The 21,053-nt window shown below is 36.8% G+C and overlaps 1 protein-coding gene across 14 annotated transcripts in view; it reads right to left on the reverse strand.

Moving 5' to 3' along the window:
• PARD3 (par-3 family cell polarity regulator) overlaps positions 1-21,053 on the reverse strand; it is a 457,959-nt gene that overhangs the window by 143,203 nt on the left and 293,703 nt on the right. For 10 of the 14 annotated variants that reach the window (XM_082046280.1, XM_082046292.1, XM_082046291.1 and 7 more), the window contains 5 exons: positions 18,531-18,720; positions 13,395-13,546; positions 12,254-12,298; positions 5,722-5,949; positions 299-515 (listed from right to left, as the gene is read on the reverse strand). In XM_082046280.1, the coding sequence (XP_081902406.1) occupies positions 299-515; positions 5,722-5,949; positions 12,254-12,298; positions 13,395-13,546; positions 18,531-18,720 (832 nt within the window). The remainder of the gene's footprint in view (positions 1-298; positions 516-5,721; positions 5,950-12,253; positions 12,299-13,394; positions 13,547-18,530; positions 18,721-21,053) is intronic. The other 4 variants (XM_082046281.1, XM_082046287.1, XM_082046285.1 and 1 more) reach the window with 3 other exon arrangements.

The raw sequence follows: 21,053 nt of genomic DNA on the forward strand, positions 1-21,053 counted from the left end.
TGCACTACTTAGATATCACCAAAGACTCTTTCCAAGACCAAGCAGTTTGTTGAGTAAAACCATTTTCTCCATTGCAGCCCTGTTAGCCTGCCAGCTATCATCTCCTTCTCTTTCATTCTGAGCTGCTTCTCTTTCATGACATCACTCATAAGCTCAAAAACTGAGAAATCAGCCTATATATGTCGTGCATATATTTACATAGTAAAATATGGGCTCAGCAAACAGTCACAATATAAATGAGAAACTAAAAAATGAAACTTTTTATAATTCATTTTACATTTGATTGCAAAGCACCTACCTGAACATGTCTCCTAAGCCTTTCAACATTCCTTTCTTTGCCTTAATTTTATCCTTCTCTTTATCTCGATCTTTCTTCTTTTCCTTTCCAGCCTTTTTTCTGTCGCCTTTATCTTGGCTTCCATTCATCTGCCTCTCTAATGAGTGGGATGGTTGGTCACTTGCTGTGGACACAGATTCTCTACCAGATCTTGAGCTCTCCTCTGTATCTTCTTCCACTGAAAGCACAAATTAAGAAAAATCAGTGGGATAAGAACAAACAACAAGAGTAGTCTCTTTGCTATATTGCATAACATATCTTGAAGCAGGATATATGCACAACCAGAATTTTATTTTATTTTTTTTTTCTTTTTCAAACTCACTATCTGTTCATGTGGAAGATTTCCTGGAGTGTTCATTTGTACTATTAAACTCTTAGAAGCAATGAATTCACCTTTGCAGAACACTATAAAACTTGATTTATGCTTTGTGAGTACCCTGAATAATGTATGGATTAACAAAGAGGATTAGCAAAGTGATGTTAATTGGCCCATTTTGTTTCAGTATCTGGATCAGCTGAGGAGAGCTTTAGAAATACCTGCAAGAAGAAACAACAGCAGTGCAGCATGCCCTGTCACTAAATTCATGGTAATACTCTCATAAAAATATGAAATCATTAAGGACTGTTAAACTTCAACACGAGTCTTAATAGACTTTCTCTTGCTGCGAGTAACATAATGGTTTTGTCGCACCACTTCATTTCCTACAGCAGTTTAAAACACATCATGCATCATGATTTTTATTCTTGGTTGAGATGGGGCAGCCTGGGTTGTTCAGGTGGGGAGGCCACGGCTTATATAAGGAAAAAAGAATAATTTTTTAGCTTAGCATATGTTAACTACTACTACTCATTATTATTCCTACTAATATTATTGTTTCAAGACCTCAGCGACTCTTCTACAGCCAACAGAAGTGTGCAATTCTTTTGAAATTTCTCATACATAGACCACTGTAGAATATAAACTTGGTTTTCTTAGTCATCATTCACATTCATCTTACAAGTAATTTATTGAACCTGAAAAATCTACAAATCACTGACTGAAAGCCATTCAATATAGTCCCTTCTCTCTCTCAGATACCTGCCTGCAAAATCTTCTTTATTCATTATTATTACAATACAGAGACGTGTCCAATAGACTTAGTACTTATTCACTGAGTAGCCCAAGATTTCTATAAATATTGTCCAACCCTGGAAGATGAAATAAACATATTTCAAGAAAAACATACCATGTCAGATAAATCTTAACATTAATAACTATTTTTTGAATCTCAAGCCACCAGGAATCTGAAGCCACCAGGAAAAAAAAAAAGGACAGGTCTTGGCATTTCATGGTAACTTGTCTTTAGGTCTGTTATGAATTAAGTAGATTACACAGCTTCTCAACTGTAGGCACGGTTTTAATATTCAGATAATTCTATTTTAGAAAATTAATAGGCCTGTCCTATACATGCCTCTGTACTAGTTGTACTTGTACTTTTTTTGGTCACAGTGTTTCTTAATCAATGTCTGGGATGATATTTACTTATTATTAAAAGAGTAGTTGAAAATCACTTTGGAATAGAGATGCTAATTTTTTGCATGTTAATTTATAGCTACAATCTGTTCTGGTTAAAACCAACTAGACATTTCAAAGATGTACTTGCAAACGAATATAATTAGAAAAAAATGTATTACATTTCTGACAAATTCTGAAGTCAAGTGTATACTTGGTACTTCACTGCTAGAATTTTAAAGATTAATCAGTTCTGACCTATGGTTGTTCATATTCATAGAACAATACATTAAATTAATCCTAAACATGTATTAAGTGTACTGTGCTATGTTGAGCTGCTGAACAACTTGTCATAACAATGCTTGCTCTTATCATTTATTTTGCATGTTCTATGGAGATAATATTGGCTCCTTTCTACACTTGTGCTGCAATAAATATTTGTCTATCATACACAGTTTGCTTGCAATTAACCCTATAGCTTAGACCTAGGCCTGTGAACTTGAACGCCTGTTCTCCTGGAGTAAATGCTGGTGTCTCTATTGGACTAAATAGATTTCCAGTTTTCTTAGAAGAACTCAACATGAAGAAACTTGTTCCACTTTTATGTAGCACAGTCATTCTGCAATTAACATATACCTAATTACTAGTGTTTAGAACAAATGCAAATGCTGCTCAATTAAAATTCAAGCCCAGGCTACAAATGAAACTCCTAATTTTTGTTAAGTTGCAGTAATGACATCAGGTTACTGCAAAACACAGAATGTATTTGTTTCGGTGCTGTTATTTCCTTCCTTTCGTGCAACCTCTTGCCTCCCCATGCAGGATGCTGAAGCCAAAAATTAAATCAGAGTATACTTTAAACATCAATTAAACCTGAAAACTAGCGTCATTTTATGAACCACACTGTACTAAAGAGAAAACATAAACAGGTATTATGAAGCTATTCTCCTAATTAGGCCATAAAACAGAAAAGATGCACATGAGGAATCAAAGCTACTTAATGTGAAGCTATTTTGCCACTAAGCTCCTAGGCCTCTTATTGTGATATTTAATACAGCCCTAGATTCTAGCAATTAAGATTCAGCAAAAGATTAGAAAGCTTTGTTGATCTCTCCCAGTCCAAATGCCTTGTTCTCATTCAAGACACTAAAGATAAACATTCTGCTTCCAGTGAGCTATTAAAAGTATTAAGAGAAGAAGGAAAAAAAAAAAAAGGCATGAAAAATGACCTGTAAAAGCTGAACTCCCACACCTTTCCACAAATGCTATGTCTTTACATCCATTAAATCATCTCAAATTCTCAAATACTCTTTAAAATGTTGTCCCAGATCTGGTCACTGCTGCCCAACTTTCATCCTACATTTAGTAATTTAAGAACACATTGTTCCAAGGACAGGAAATACACTCAGAAGAGAAAACTGCTCCTTTCCCACACGTGCTGCCTGTATTTTTATGGCTTTCATATTTGGGGTGATGACATGTTAAGAATTCCTCTGCACAATTTACTGCAGAGCTATTATTTGCTACTCCAAAGAGGATCACTGTCTGGAAGAAAGAAGTGGTCTTGAGAAAGGTGGGAAAAGTCAAGTAAGATAAATGAATCCAACCTCAAGGGCATCAACAAATTGACCACCAACATGTTTTCCTGTGTTTTGTAATGTAAGAAAGCCACATTTTAATTTCAAACAATTATTGAATAATTGAATAATTAAATACAATTTAATTATGGCAGCAGTTATGTCAGAACCAGACTGTTAAACTAACTTCTACATATTCGCATGTGCCCAGACTTTGTCCAGCAGACGACACCATTTGGTTAATTGTCTGGAGCCTGAGGACACGTATCATGGAGCAGACCGAAGTTGCTTTCAGTTCTAACACGGACACATTCTCATAAAGACAGACCTGAGGACCTGCCATTTTGTGCTGGTCCCAGGCAACATATGGCTGGGCCAGCCCTAAGGTCCCACAGCCACCGTGAGAAGTGGAAGACCCTGAGGACTGAATTCTGTCCAAACAACTCACTATATGTGCTTTGCTACTCACCTGCTTCTACTAACCTGGCTCTGCACACTTCTGGGTTACTTCCTAGATGTTTTATTATAATATGTGGAAGCTGCTAAAACACAAGCAACTCAACTGAATGTGTTCTATGCATATATTATGGTTGGACCCGATGGTCTTGAGGGTCTCTTCCAACTGGAATGATTCTATGATTCTATGACATAGCTTGGTCACCCTTTGCTCAACCCTTCTTTGCCATGTAAGATTTGAGAATAGCCTCACTCTTGCTCTGCCATGACAAGAGATGGCTCTTGGTCCACCACATCTAGATGGCTTCCTCCATACAGAGAGATGAGGGCAAAGACTGACCCCACAGCATTTCCACTTTGCCTGGTTTCTACTGCTCCCAGTAGAAACTTCCTTGCTGCTCTCTATGCCTTGCATCAACAAGCTCAAAACCCCTTACAGTAATCTCATAAACCTATACTTACCTAGAAAGCGTTTCATGACAACAGTATTGCTATAGTTTTGAGCAAATGAAGTTAAATCATCTGAAACTTCTGGATAAGCCTTGGAAATCTAATGCCTCAAAACAGGATATTAGTATCGGCGTGCTTACAGCAAACAGTGCCTTTTAGAAAAACATGGTCTAATGTCCCAAAAGACCATCAGCATGTAGTCTGGGGGAATGACCAGGATCATACACATTTTCTCAAGCCTATTCTTCTCCTGGCCAGAAACAGAGTGACAGCCAGCAGCACCCGGCCAGCATTTAGCCTCACTGCTGTGTGAAATTGCCAGGTGCTGGAAAAGTAAAGCAGAATTAATTCCATCCATAACTACTTTTCAGAAAAGTGACTGGCAAAATGACCTCCCTTTCAGTCTCAGAACACCTTTAGAAACAGGCAGATTTAAAAAAAAAGGCAAAGAGTTTTAAAAAAATAAGAGAGTGATTACACAAGTAACTTATAAAAGAATGGTAGGGAGTGACACTTATGAAACAGACTTTCTGAAACGAAAAAAATTTAAAAAGAGCAGAGAGTGAACAATCTCTTTCTAAGCATTTTCTGTTAGCATTCATTTTTTACTACTTCAGCCTTCCTACCATCATCTTCATTCATAAACTTCTAACTAGCTGCAGGTTGAATAAAAAAATTCTGCTGGTATGTGACAAGTTGAAAGTAGTACAACATGAAGGTTAAAAATTCAATGATTTTAGTAGAACCTCTGATTGAGGTAATTTACCATTCACACTATTTTCATTCAATACAAGTTGTCATTTTACCAGCCCATTCTTACATAGTTCAATAATGATAAGGTTAGCTTTGAAGTGATTCTTTTATGTTAATGACATCCTCCACATGTTGGGTCATACTTCGGGTTAAAAAACTGAAAATGTAAATGAATGCCCATTAGGGTGGGTAATAGCTGATCATTAACTTTATATTTTATTAGATCTGCCAGCCTTACTCTAATTAAAGGACAGTAATTTCTTTTTTTCCCCCAGACACTACAAATGTGCTCTTTCAAAATTATATGCACATATTTTTGTAACAAGAATTCAGTGGTTTTTTTATCTTTCTGCATAATTCTTTTTTTCTAATTTACATTAGTAAATTAATTAGCTGTCTTAGAGAAAATTTTCATAGTAATTCAAGTAAACACATTCCCAATAATCTTATTTCCTTATTTTAGAAAGGAAGGAAGCTGCAGAGTGTTGCAATCTGTTAATACATATGAAGGAAAAAAGCCTGAAAAAAAACTGACGAAGAGAAGTTAGTTCTATTCTTTAAAAATCCTAAAATTATCTTCTACTACTTTTAATCACTTTCTAAAGGAATTAACCAACATTGTTAGCATTCTTCACGTACAGCAATAGTTTACTTACAGGTTTCCATGCCCTCGTCATCATCATCTGCTACAGGTTTATCATATGATTTGTCTATGGCAGCTCTGAAGCTTTCATTGCAGCCTCGTCCTCGGATAATTCGCGGGCGCGGGCGGTGGAAGGGAATGTCACCATTGAGAGTCACCTCAGCAACGGCTGTCTGCAGACTTTCTAATGAGCTGGATTTCTTCAGACCTAATGAAGGCCCCACATCTCTGGTTGGGGAACCTTAGTGATTTAGGGAAGAAAAAAAAAAAAAAAAGGTAATTAGAATTAGTATTGAGAACTGCATGCTTGATTATGCATATCCATCCTGAAAGTCTTTGGGGACACACTTAACATTATTCACATCATCTCTTAATAATCTGTAGGGAATTCTCTGCAGATTTGTTGGTCTCAGAAGTGAATGAGTACGTCAAGTCACAGTCAACAAAACCGACAACATTAGCAATGTCTGGGTTTTCAAATCAGTGAAGAGAGACCAAAATACATCATTATGATTTTAACAATTTGAATGATAAGGTAATCATGGGGCTTTAAAAATATAGTTCATAAAGACAGCAGAGATATATATCTAACAAAATTTAAAAATCCCTATTAATTATTTTTGTTTTGAGCAGAAAATGACATCTGTACCAGCAAGTGATGAACAGAGTGGATTATGGGCAGGAACCCTATTGTGTTTAGAGTAACCGTCTTTGCAAAGTAGCCTGACTTCTGGCTTCAAGGAGCATGTCGTTTGCTTTTAATCGAGTTTTAAAGACTTGCATCAAATTGCTAACAATTTCATAATGAAATGCTTCTGAGAAACATCAGTTGATTTGCTGGGATTTCATGAAGCTGTTTAAAAATATCTGTGCAAAGGATGCAATTAGTCAGGCAATACCAGTTATCCAGCTGGAAAAGCAGCACATTCCCGGCAGTCCCCAGGCTGATGTTTGGGCAGCACTACAGCTGGGGCAGGGGCAGCTCCTACAGCTGCAGCACAGCTGGAGTTGTGCCAAGAAAGCCCCAGTCAGTGTTCTGCAAAAACCTTTCCCCATCTGAACTTCTCAGGTTTGTGGACTAAATGTCTAGCCTCTGTTTTTAGATACAAGCACTCACAGTGCAAATCAGCTGACAATTGCACAATTAGATCTCATATTATTTTTAAACTGGCAGAAATCTTTCCAGGAGAAAACAAACAAAAAAAAATCACTGTATTTATTCAAAAGTGCAGTATGGTCTTGGCCAGATTTTCCATAGGATTTGCGGCTAGAGAGAAAGATGATGTGGGACATCATCATAGCCACATTTCCTGAAGTTATAAGACCAGAGCTCTCACCTACAACATGGAAAATCCACTTTTTTCTTTGCCTAGAGGTAGCAGAACAGAGAAGGGCACTGTGGCACAACAGCTGTCCCAGGTGGTGGGTTGTTCCTCAGTTGATATCACAACTCTTACAGAGGCACAGACACAAAATGACTTGTGCCAGCACAGAGACAGAGCCAAGAACTGAACCCTCAGGAATGCCAGACCAATGAACAATGCATTTGTAAGCAGGGTCTTGTGCGAATAATGCAATAAAGGAAAAAGAAATAAAATTAAGTATTTATCTCAGAAAAATATAAAGTACTGGAGTTGATCCCTATTCTGGTTGATATTAGGAAGGAGAAGAGAGACAGCATCTGTCACTGTTCTTAACAAAGGTATATGAAGTCACCTTACATTGGGGAAGACTACTACTACCCTACTACTACCAGCTTCTTTCACTGTTCACTATTGGTTGGGGAGGAAGAAGGTCACTAGACCTACAGAAGCAATGCAGAATAGCAGTATGACAAGTTGTTTGTAAACTTGGTATGAGATGGAGCAAGAGCAAACACTTCCATTCAGCTATTAACAGTCTGAGCAATTAAGTTAAGCTGAAATCCCTCAGGTCAAATAAAGTCAAACAGCAGCTGTCAAAGTATTTCTTTTCAGTTGCCCTACTGATAAGATGAACTTGTAAACAGAAACAAAAGAAAAATCTTCTTTCACAGGTCTACATAACTCTTGTAGTTTGGTTCCCCCAGTGGTCCAAAGTCTTGCTGTTTGGACCCTCGGCCAGAAACAAACACACCCCAGCAACTGAGAAATTTTATCTTGATGAACTCACATCTCCTAGAAGAAGCCACCCTCACTTACATCCCATCCTTGTTGGAGTGCTGATGGTCACCAGGATGGTTGGGGGCCCAGAGCAGCTGCTGGGGTGAACAAGAGCAGCCAGCTGGGACAGGGGGGTTGGCGGCTTCCCAGCTGCACAAACAAACCGCAGGCCAGGTTCGCCAAACTTCTGAATATGGGCTGAAGTCTAAGGCAAGTATTTTCACTTAACGTTCTCTTTACCAAGTAAGAGAACTCCAATTTAGACTGCCCTATAAAACTGCCCACTTTCTAGCACATGCCAAAATCTGCTACTCCTCTGCTAATGCCTGCAGTACACAAGAAATGAGATTTTATTTTGTTTTTTTTTTTGCTTTTCAAGATTGTATCTTGTTAAAAACAGTCCATGAGACAGGAAAAATGAATGTAACATTTTGAAGGAAAAAAAAAGAGGAAACGGGACAATCGTATATAAACCAGCTGTTTGACAGATTAAATTTCATATACAAAAGGAAAGGGTATCCTCTTACATGGCAACTTACTGTAAACTTCCTTATTCCAGATTCTGCTTTGCAGCCTTCTGAATGAAATACTCATATATCTTTTCTCAATTACTGAGTGGCTCTTTTTGTAAACAGTAATTATAAAGAAGGCATTTATGTGCCCATTTAATGTTCATGAAGGACATTTAAAAGTTCCATTTCCTGCCACCTAGTACAGATCTTGGTAAGAACTATGTTTATGCAAGTTGTGCTTTCCCAAAGGAAAAACTAGATGGGATATGACTTAACGTTCCTTGAGTACTGTAAAACTAATAATGGATTACAGAAATGATAGGAATATTTATTGAACTTGGGTGGCCACGGACTCAAGTGTGGACAGGCTGTGGAATTTGAAAAAGGGAAACGTCCTTTTGCAAGCAATTTAAGCATTGTGATCATAAAGCTATGTATATTTTAATACCTTCACTATCTTCTATGGCCACTTCATAGCAAGTCTACTGTTTTCAAAATATACAGCTAAGCTTCCCTGTAAATTGAGTGAATTCAGAATTTATTACTAGAATTCACTAGTCAGAAAGTGAGTTGTTTACCCATAATCCGATGAGAAACAGCAAACTATCTTTAAGATGGATTCTGTTTAAAATTTATGAGTCACATCAAAACCTTGTTTTCTAAATACAAAAATGTCAGCATTTTCTTCCAGCCTTTACAGCACTGGTGGTAATCATCAGAAATGTTATCTGCTCAGAACGACTTCTATTTTGACACCAGAATTTAAAGTAGAAAATAAAAAAAAAAGAAGAGAAAGAGACACATCTACCTAAAGCTTCTTTATATGACTGAGGGATGAAAGAGATTCTTTTATCGCTTCTAAAATTTGAAGTTTATCAAAATTTGCCTTTCCAACAATTTTCTTAAGCAATACCCTTTGAGGCAGGTCCGGCCCAGTCTCCCAGCAGTGCTGCTCCCGCAGACCCCCTGTCCCCTGCGCTGCCCGTGCAGCTCCACCCTGCGCCCCCAAATCCCCGCCATCTCTCCAGGGTTCTGTAGGCCGCTCACACCCGCCAAGCAGAGCCCCTGCCCGCCACACATGCACCACCACTCGTGTCCCCAGCTGACCAGCCCCTGGGGACCATGGCCAAGCCCTGCCCTCCAGGCCATGCAACCACCCTCTGCTCATGCCGGGCCTGCGTGCAGCTGCCCTCACCCGGCGCTGAGCGCCCAACATGGAGCTCCACAGCACACACACATCCAGAGAGACATTAAGCACACACAGATCACATTAAGCCTACGTGCTGCTCCCTGCTCCAAGCCCTTTGTTCTTCCCTTGTGCTGATGCTGTTTAACAACTCATTACGCTTCCACTTCTCTTATATAAAGTATCTACACAGTGCCACACATTTGCTTGGGCAATTTGCAAAGGCAAAAAGCATGGTGTCAAAGGATATATAATGTTTCCCTCAGTGTTTCCTTTAATTACTACTTTTAAAAGCTGCAAGATACATTTTTTCATCAGCATTTTAAAATGATTGAAAATACTACTTTTTTGTTTCTGAAACATTATTTTTATTAACTTCAAGGTTAAATGCTACCAGGAACTTATGTCAAAAACTCCCCTCAATTTGATTAAACCAGTTTTGCAAAAGCACAAAGTATACTTTCTAAGCACTTTCTTAAAGGACATTAGCAGTGAGTCTATTGATTTACTCACATCTGCTCCATTAGATTTGATAAATTCTTCTATTTCCAGTTCAATCAATAAAATAAAAGTGTGAAATTTTGGCTGGAGAGGGCAAAGGAAGAATACAGCAAGCAACCACATCAAAAATGCATCTATTTAATAAAACAGTTAATTTTAAAAGCATTGCGTAAAAATAAATAAATAATTTAAATAAATTTTCTTTGACTTTTTTCTTTCTTTTTCATTTTGTGATGTGTATGTGGAAAAATAAGCAGCTGGAACTATAGTATGCCTGGAACTCAATAAATGAGCCATGCTCAATTGCTACTGAATATACTTCTAACCTCTAGGATGAACTGTAAACACTGCAAGGATTAGGCACTTCAAGTGAACTATAGAAAGAAAAACAATTAAAAATCTATTGCAGTAACTAGGGCTGGTGAGTTGTACGCTCACCTTTTCAGCCAATACTATGAAGTCCAACATTGACTGTAACAGAGTTTGTTTTTATTTTTTTCTAAAGTAAATATATGCTGAAGTTTTCTGGTTTCTAGAGTTCATTCAAACATAGTTCACCACACATTTGAAGCATTTTTTTTCTTAGAACCAGATGATTTTTAAGCCAAACTACAGTAAGTGGTTTGTTTAACAACCACATTCATCTTCAGTAATGGGAGAAAACCAGTGTTTATATACAAAACCAGGTTAAAAGCACACAAGATAAATAAAAGTAGAGTAAAAGGTGTTTTGCCTTTTTTCCAGCCACGGAGCTTTTGCACACAAAATATGTAACTGCTCACTCCAGATGGTTACAGTCATGCTCTTTCACCCAAGTTGTCTGATTTGTCTCTTTTTTGGAATTTAATCCAGGTGTAACACACAGAGAAAAAACTACACTTGATTAATACCACTCTCTATTAATATCACCAAAGACACTATGCACTTTTAAATCTAAATATCATACTTTACTAAAACACACTGGTTTTACACCATTCTAATCACATCCCATTCCAATAAGCAGCCTAATAAGAAAATGAAAAGCAATTTAAAATAATTTTGAGTTTGATCTGTAATGCTTTTTCTGTGAATAGTGCTCAGGGGTGAAGGCAGCTGCTAAGCACTTTCTGTACCATAACAATGAACACAATTCGTACATTCACACTCTGATGGCTTTAATCCTTCAAAACATGAATACATTTTAATTTTGTGTACTCATTTCCAATTTCTAAAGCTGCGAGTCTGTGGCCATGTTCTGCAACATTTTAAGAGCTAGGAGTTTTAGCTGGTTTAATAAAATTTTTAAATTTATCACTTGATTACTAACAGCCTTTCAGTATTGCTACTGATGTTGTGAAGTGTGGTTAAACAGAGATGCAGTTGTGAATTATTAATTCTGCATGGAATGCCCTACTCCACAAATTGTGCTAAAATAAATAATATTTCCAGGTTAAAATGGTGAATTGTTCCTAATTAGAACTGAGTAATGTTATGGTGTCCTCTGGATCTAGCCTAATTAAAATAGCATTCAAAAGGTCAAAAGCTAACTGATATTAATAAATCATAAAGGTTCATAATTGCAGTTTGTGCATTATTTTAATTAATAATAAAAATATGCTTTGAAACCTATATCTCATTATCATTGTGTGAAAAGTCACAATCAATGGTATGTGGAAAAGATTGTATTTACATATTCTTTTGTTCTGTTATGATGCTCGAGTTTCAGCTCCAACGGCAAATCAACTTGAGCTAGTAATCTTCAACTCAGCTCACAACATGTATCTGATGACCTCTTAAGGCAAAGGTAGCAGTTTTCTAATTAAAAGAATTATTTCCAAGCACTGTGTTAGCACTGTAATAGCCAAACATTTGACTCTTCCATATCAGCTCTCTAAACATGAGAATTTGAAGCCAGAAGGAGATTTTCCAAGATGTTTTTGAAAGGACAAAAATCCAAATGACCGTGCATATTTGTGAGTACAAAAGGTAGAAACAGGTATCTACCTACAGTTACGTGTATGACCTGCTTGAATATACTACCCTAGACACTTATCGCCATAGAGACTTTTCTTTTTCTGTACAACTTGATTATTCACAACAATAGAAAGCAGCCATGCAAGTACTGGAATATTCATGTTTTCATGCAATTTGACTGGCAGTTCTGTAATTGTGGTAAGCTGCTTTGACCAAGGTTTCTATAGCAACAGCCTTACTGTCAATTCTTACCTGTTTTCTGGTCATCCATTGTACTGAGCTTAGTCTCGTCAGCTACTGTTAAAAGGTAAATGTATAATGGTTAGCCCAGTTAGTGCCCATGCCCCACATGCATCCAACATTCCTTCTGTTTTGCATGTATTTTTTTCAAGTTAGAGGACCGTAGCAATGTCATACTTCATGCAAATAAACTGCAACAGTAAGCAAACATTCTGGGAAGAAATGGCAGCAAACTAGTAACCTTCATGCAATGTCAGTCATGTTCACATCACAGGCAGGTACAATATGTTATTTACACGTTAGCACATCACAACTAGTCAAGACAAGTCAATATCACCAACCTTACTGTCCCCTGAGGAAGTTGGTGCATTAGGGATTGTAGCTGAGATATTCACAATTATCATAAAGGAGCAAGTTGTATTATCTTTTATTATTATGAGTAGGGAATTTTGTGTGTTTAAACAATCAAAACTCACTGTTTAAGGTTACTAGATTCTGCACTTCAGAATCTAAATTCAATGGCAAAAGAAAAATAGATGGCCTGTTAGCGATTACTTATTCTCAGTTGTGTTATCAGTGAAAATGATTATAGTCGATTGCTTGTCTTAGGCGCTGCTGTTTTACAGGGCTTCTGATATAAATATTAAAACTTGGGTCTCAACCAGATGTCAAACTAGCCCCGTTTTTGTAATTCTGAATGAACTCTTCAAAAAAATACTTGCATCTTTAATACCTTAATCAAAATCCATCTACAAATTGAGAGACCACGAAGGATCTTTAAGACTAATTGCATTATAATAATGAACTGAGAATAATCCTGCCTACCCAGAACCACAGCACAGCACAGTTTTACGCATCTATTCTATGTGGATGGGTTAATGCACTTTTCACCTCCATTTTAATAAAAACCTTTTATATTTATGTATAACCACATATCCAGATGGCTACAATATTTATATGTATGGACATTTACAAGTGGTACGAACAATACACAGGTCACTTGGCCATTCACATCAAGAATACTTTACTCCCCACCAGTAGACATTATGTGCAGCAGTACTGCACATAAACGATGTGTTCGGAATTACAAAATCTATATACTTACAATATGAAAATCAGGTTCAAATAAAATAATTGAAAAAACGTCACTCACTACCTAGATCCATGCTTTTGGATTTTCGTGTTTTAACAAACTCCAACTGACTGGCATCTGAAAATTGCTTTGTACGCTTTTCTGACATGCTCTGGCGTCCAAAACCCTCTCGCTGGAAGGCAAGCACTGGATCAACATCTGGACTAAGAGTGCTGTAAGAAGGGAAAAAAATCATGCGAACATTTGTCAAGATCACGCAACCTTTCACTCTGCAGAGAAAAGCATTTATTTAGCATGTACTTCTACCAGCAGCAAAGTACACAGTTTGAAATAAACCACTGCAAGTAGTCACTGACACACACCATGGATTTGTTTTAGTGCATCCAGCAATCCCAGTTAAAAAGTATCAAGAATTTCATGTCTGGGTTTCAATATAAGAAAAACATTTCTGGTGTACTATACATTTACTATCAGAATGTACGGCCCCAACACAGGAATAATTTGAGGAAGAATGAAACAGGTCTGTTTTCTTCATGAGAAACTAATATATACTGTTAATAGCAAATTACTCATTTTTTCTTCATCACAAAAATGTTTTCAGTAAAGCATAAGCAGTATCTGTCCTGTCTGAAGCACACTGACCTTTAAAAAACTTCTTCATTTAAAGACTTGGCATGAAAATTTCTCTACAGGTGTGATATCACTTGCAAATTTTTCTCACCATCTCCTGGTTTTAACCTGGCTATGACAGATAAACATACAGAGCAAATATTTGCCACAATGGTTCCACCACTAAATGGAAACCAGGGGTAACTGGACTCAGTTTCAGTCTCTTCTGCAGTTTTCCTGCATGACCTTGGCTGAGAAAGTCAGGTCTTCAGCAAGCAGTGATGGGTGTTCCACCGTGCTACACCAGAAGCAGCTGGAGATAGATTTATTCATGCTGGTCAAATGTTGGAAGAATCATGCCTGCAGGAATGCAGGCAAAATTTGGTGTGCAAGCTAAACCCTGGGCTTGCAATGTGTCACAATGGCCACAATGCTCGTTAAAAACAATTAAAAAAACCCAAAGAAATGCCAAGATCGCTTACTGCTAAAAAACTATATGAAAGAAAATTCACACAAAGGTCTTCCCATGCCTGAAAAAGCGCAGGGTACCAAAAAGAGCCTGAAGGCAAGCACAAAGAATTTAGATTTCTACTTCAGCTGGCACAGAAAGAACTCAAAAGCAGAAAATACTGAAAAAATTAGTATTTTGCACCATTGTTCTCTAGCCAATAGGAAAAAGATCCTTCAAAATCCCCTCTCTGATTGTTGTTGTACTTCAAGATAAAAAAGCTAAATATTTTGTCACTGAGATTTCTAAGTAGACTAAATGCCATTCAAAAAATTTATACATACATGATACTGTTCAGTAATAAGTTTCAAAACCATTATTTTCTATTTTAAGGGGTAGGTATAATACACGTCTCATACCTAGTGAGAAACAGGCAAATAGCAGATTTTTGCAGAAACCTACTTATGCTTTTAAATTACATACTGTGCACATGCTTATGTGTCATGTGCTATAATTTATAGAAGCATCTTTGATCAAGAAACACCTGGGAATTAGGCACAATGGTATAGGGAGGTGAGGAAAAGTCTCCAAAGGCATCAGTTACTAAAAAGGATGAAAATCACTCTCCATATTACCAGGCAGCCTTGAAGAAATTCAGTCTAGTAGTGGCAGATTTACAAATAATCAGATACGTGCATATGACAAGCATATAATACTAAAGTGAGAGCAGGAGCAGAGCTTATATGAAAAAAGTCACCGTCAAGTGCTTTTTGACTTTAATGTTTCTGGCTCAGGCTTATAATGTTTTACATTTAATTACTGCAACTATTTCAGAGATGTCTGCACAATTTAGCAACATTTTGAATCATATGCTTAAAAGCTCTGATGAATCAGAGCCCGAACTCAAAAATAACTATTTAGCTCTCAAACTCCCTCCCACAAAATAGGGAAAAAATTATCTCCACATGATAGAATGATAAAAAAGACAAGGCCAATATACACTTCAAGCATTTACAGCAGCGCAACATACAGGTAAGAACCACCTAAGTCTGAAAACATCCTCCAAGTGACTCAGCTCAACTTACGGGGTTTCAACACCTTTCATAAGCAGATCATAAATGACTTTCCAAGGCCACACAGGAGTTTCTGGCTCACTGCTAGTCAGCCCTGTCTCCAAAGGCCAGAAAAATGCGGTTTTACATAGTGAGAATTTTCTCTAGCAACATCTGTTAACAAAGCTCACATTAGTTAAAGATGACCAGCTTCATCTCGCCGAACAAAATGTATCCTGTGACACTTTCTTCAAAAAGCATGAATTTCTGAAACTATTTGTTTTGGCTGTATGCTCCTTTTTTTCATCTGAGCTTGCTTTGATCCATATCTATAAAGCTTCTAATAAATCTTAGTATCATTTTCATGTAAATACAGCATGCACATATATATTCATCTTGAAGTCCTAAGAACAGAGTAAAACTCCAAAGTTAAATAAAACTTTCAAAGGGCCCCACAGGTTCTGGAGAGCAAAGAGGGGTCTGGACACAGCACCAGTAACCGGGAATTCTGGAGATGGGATCCCAGCGTTTCTGCTGACACCGCCTTTAGGGGCTTTCCTTCCCTTGCCTGCCCTTATCACACCGACCTTCCGTGCACACTTATTAGAGAGATTATTACTCTGTGTTTGCATAGTATCCTGCAAACTACAGGCGCTGCTTAGCACCAAAAATTACTTGCTCTCTGACATCATGACATCTGATACCTTTTTACAGTACAAACATCTGAGCCCTACGCAGAGGCATCAATTTTCATGTCCTGATTATTTCTATTATTAATGATACAGGAGGGTGTTTTAGTAATTAAGGCACAGATCTCAGGAGTTTGAATGCGTGTACATTGCCTAAAAGTATTCAAAAGCCCCTGTGAGGATCCATAACTTGAAAAGCCAATGAGCACAGAGGACCTAATGCCCCTAAAAATACCTCATTTTAATATTTTTCAGCTACATTAATAAAAGACAGAAGGTGAATTTAGTGTAAGTCATTAAGCAATGCCAAATGCAATTTTCTATATTCTAGCATACTTAACAAATAAGATTTCTGGAATGACAGCTGATCCTTAAAAGAATGTAACCGCCTTCTGACCCTCGATGTTATTAAAATTCCACTTATTAATCCTGTCTTATTGCCCCTTTGTTTTCATAACATTTTCATCAAGGATTAGGGAGATATTGTGAGGCTGGAAAAGCTTACGTTTTCTTCTGTGATTCAGAACAGCTGCCATTCTTGTTTGGATAACCCTTCATCCATATTCTTAGTTTTACCCTTTGTGCCTTCCAGCAAAATCATACAATGCACCTTGGTTTTACAAGTCTTCCTCCATCCATTAGCAGCAGGAAATTAATGCAACAATCTAATTCTATTGCTATTTACTTTTTTACAAATAGAATGCATTAGATAGTGAGGCACTGCACTGATCTACTCTTTTAAGTGCAATTGTATCCAAAGACCTTTACAATTTCTCATAAAGACACATGTTCAAAGGTTTTGAGCGTGATCAGTTTCACAATATCTAATCCCTATTTTCTTTACTGTTACTTTCATTTTCAAAGCATATGAATAGTAAAATATGCTGCAGAAGTAGATGTAAAAGCATCTGCAGGTTTCAAATGGGCTCTTACTTTATGATGTAGGTTTTTTGCTCATATTCAGCTAAAAAATTCCCTCAATAATAAGCTATTATGTGCAGCCTTGAGTACTATTCTATTTAAAACTCTCAGATTCTCAGCTCTAAAAGCTTTTACAAAAGACAGATGGACTTTTCAAGGGCCCAAATTACAGGTGTGACTTGTCCAAGAGAAGAATTGCAACATTAAAAAAAGTAAAAAGCAAATGAGGATGAAAAAAAATCAGCTTTTTATACAATCATTAAAACAGTGCTTAAAATACAGAACTCAATTCCTGGACATAAAACGAAATAAACTAATATAAAGCAAAGAAGAAGCTGACAGGTGCATATCAGCTGGCAGGTGCTATTGCTGGTTTATTAAGATATTGCTGACACATTCATAACAGGCTCAAGAGACAAGAAAAATAAGAAAATTCATATACTTCGCACCATTTGTGGTAATTATCTGGCTTCAAGAAGTGGCAGTGGACAGGGTGGGCTTTTATTTTGCTGTTAATGTAGATAATTACAGGACTTGCAAATTAAATCTTAGATGTGTATTAATTGTACTAAGCAATAAACAGTATTTCTTTGCCAGGAACCTAAGGAAGTCAATAATGGAGCTCAATGCATTTCTCATTTAGCCTCTCATATTAGAATGTAAAAAAGTAATTAGAGATTCAACTAAGATTCACATAAATTATTTTTGCTGCAGATAAAACATAGAAAGTTAGTTTCCACCATTTTAAATGTGGTACTTCCACTTTCCATATTTTTAAATATTGAACTATTACTGTACATTGCCTTTGCATGATAGTTACAAACCATACAATGATATGAAAGGTATTTCTTAATGAATAATACAGAAATCTTAACTATTTCTTGTTGCCCAAGCATTAACACTGGGGCAAAACAAATGCCTGCTTTGACCTCTAAGCAGATTTTAAAATAACTGTACATTATTAGGAAAATGAAGAAATTCTACAGAAGTTTTGAAAGGCTCCTCGACGTATACTGGAATATAAAAATAAAATATTTGTTTTACAGACTTAGAAAGATTTACAGTGAGGTTTATAAATTTATATTTCCAATTGGAATGATTCTTTCATCTTTCACAAACTCAAGTGTTTAAATTTTGCAAAGTTTTTTTAACAAAAGCTAGCTCAGTTGGCAACTAAATTAATATGAAATCATAAAATTAACACAGCTATATACTGATTTGGTCTTAGTAACAATTAGTATCGTTGCCACAAATGTGCTTTGACAGAGCACAAAACCGCAACCAGAAGTAGAAATTCTACCAAATTATCTGCACGGACTTCCTTCCTGAAATAGGAACAATTATCAGTTTGAAAATAGGGAAAGCTAAAAGTGATTACAAAAAAAAGATTAATATTAGCAGTAGCGAAAAAATAAACAAAAGAAAAAGACAGAACTGCAGTCATGTCTTATTTCCTTCCACTAAAACATGCTCTTACCAGTCTGTTGACTCATTAATTGCAGCTTTAGCCCATCCGCCAGCATCAACGGTGCCAAACCCAACATCATCATGGGAACTGGATGACGACTGGTCAGAGAGATGAGGAGGGAGTACGGACAGCCTGTCATCTTCAATAATGACAGTGTCATCTTGGGGCATGTTCACCGTTGGAGACAGCTGATATTTACCTGAGCAATAAAAAGTAGAAAAAAAAAAACCCAAAGCCTAAATAATGGCAGAGTGCGCCTCGAAAAATATATAATCACACATGATAAAATGTCGTGTTAAACTGCGATGCTACTGATAAGAGTGATACAACACAGATAATAAAATTAATTATGTCTCACAACATATCTGCCTGTGCAGAGGTCTGAAACGCAACATACACCACTTGTATCTGCGGCCCACTGCAAGAGTAGCACAGAATCACAGAAGGGTTGAGGTTGGAAGACACCTCTCATCTGGTCCAACCACCTCCTGCTGGAGCAGGGACACCCACAGCCAGCTGCCCAGGACCTTCACCAAATGCCTCTTGAATCTCGCTGCTTCACCAGCTCCCTGGGCAAAACCTGTGCTGAGTCACAGTGAAAAAGCGTCTCCTGATGTTCAGTGGGAACCTCCTGTGCTTTGGTCTGTGCCCACGGCCTCTGGTCCTGTCACTGGGCACCGCTGGAAAGCACTTGTTCCAGAAGACAGGAGCTTCCCTTGCAGCAAATTGCTTGGCAGAACCAAAAATGAGTTCAGGGGGATTAACAGAGCCCAACGCTTCTCCTGATCAAGCTTGCCGTCATGAAATTTGAAACTCGTTTGACTGTTATGGGGAACTTGGAACCCTTTTGTGCCTCCACAAAGGTAAGAACTGTAACAGGTGATGAGAACTCGTTGTTGAAGCTAAATGATTCTGAATATTCATTCTCTCCTTTACAAAATAATCTGGAGGCACACATATAAAATTTGTGAAAAAAACCCTATCTAATTCTATTACCACCAAATTGAAATAAGTTTTACACAGTTGTTTAGATGTTTCAATTAGAGTCATCACATACATTAAAGAGACATAGTAAAGATTCAGCATTATACTTTGTTCAGCAGCAGACTTCATTGCATTAATTTATGAGAGTGGCAGTTAAAAGATGATATTTAGAGGATTTTACAAACTAGGAAAACACTGTTTCCAAGTAAAAATCAGTTTTAGTGTGCATGTAAATATTATAAATGCACTACCACTGGCTGTGTTTGTAGGGATAAACATACACACATAATTATAGTTTCTAATAATCATTTCGCTGTGTAAAATTGGATAACAATTTTCAAACTGCTGCATGAAAAGCAGAACAAACTTTTAAACCTATAGAAAGCTTTATGTCACCAAAACAGACTAAAAAGCTATAAATAGTATGAGAAACAATAGTATTTTCATTGCAATAATTTTTAAAATAACTATGGTTTAAACTGAATAAATCTGTTTTTCAGGATACATACATGAGATACAGTTGGGAGGATGTTGGTTATATTAAATTATTTGGAAGACAGTAGAAATATAGATTTATCACTCCTTAAAATTTTAACTTGTCATAAACAGAGATTATTTCAGTATCTAGAAACACTAAGCTAAAATTTGCTCTAAGTAAAATACAGATTTGCAAATCTGCATGAAAACTATTTAGTTATCTGAGGCAATGGCTAATTAGTAAGCGTGATTATTTCATATTAGTTGCACGTAATTTTCAATGTGATAGAATCTCTTTAAAAATAGTTTTTCCTCCTGGATATTTATGCTCAACGTAGAAAGATTTGTCTTTTTAAATGTTTGATTCTAACTCTCACTACACACAACATTTTTTATAATGAATGATCATGACATTACATGAATTTCATTCCTGGAAATGTATTATCTTACTAAAACACACAAACAGTAAAATAGTCACATCTCATGAGCAGAAAAGCACTACTTTAATCAACCGTTAATCTGACAACAAACTGTAAATTATTCTAAAACTACGATGCACCACAGAAATAATATATAGCAAAACTTGTATTTCCATAACATAAACTGCTTGTATGGACATATCAAATATTTTCACACTTTATTTTTACTATAGATTGTGAAGAATTAGGGGAAAATAATTTTTTCCTCTTTTCTGGCAACGTTTCAGTTACCATCACTACCTTTGCGTGCAATTATAAAGAGACAAAACCAAAACCAACTAACAAAAAAAACACTAAAAAATAAAAACAAAGGCAAAAGCCCCACAAAACCCCAAACAAGCAAAAACCAAACAAATAAACAAAAACGTTATGTGTAAAGAGCTAGCTAAAATCGTCCCTACACTAGCAATTCCCTGTGTATGGCTTTCCAAAGGGTGGAAAACTGACTTCAGAAGAGATCATTGAAGACGGCTGAAGAAGTGGCTGGAAGAAAAAGCAACTGGTGAACATGAGAAGAAAAAGTGACTGGTGAACATCTCATCACTGTCAACCTGAAATGAATGTGTTCAGTTTGCATAACAGCTGATTCTTT

This window comes from Streptopelia decaocto (assembly GCF_964273445.1).
Source record: "Streptopelia decaocto genome assembly, chromosome: 2".
NCBI lineage: Eukaryota > Metazoa > Chordata > Aves > Columbiformes > Columbidae > Streptopelia > Streptopelia decaocto.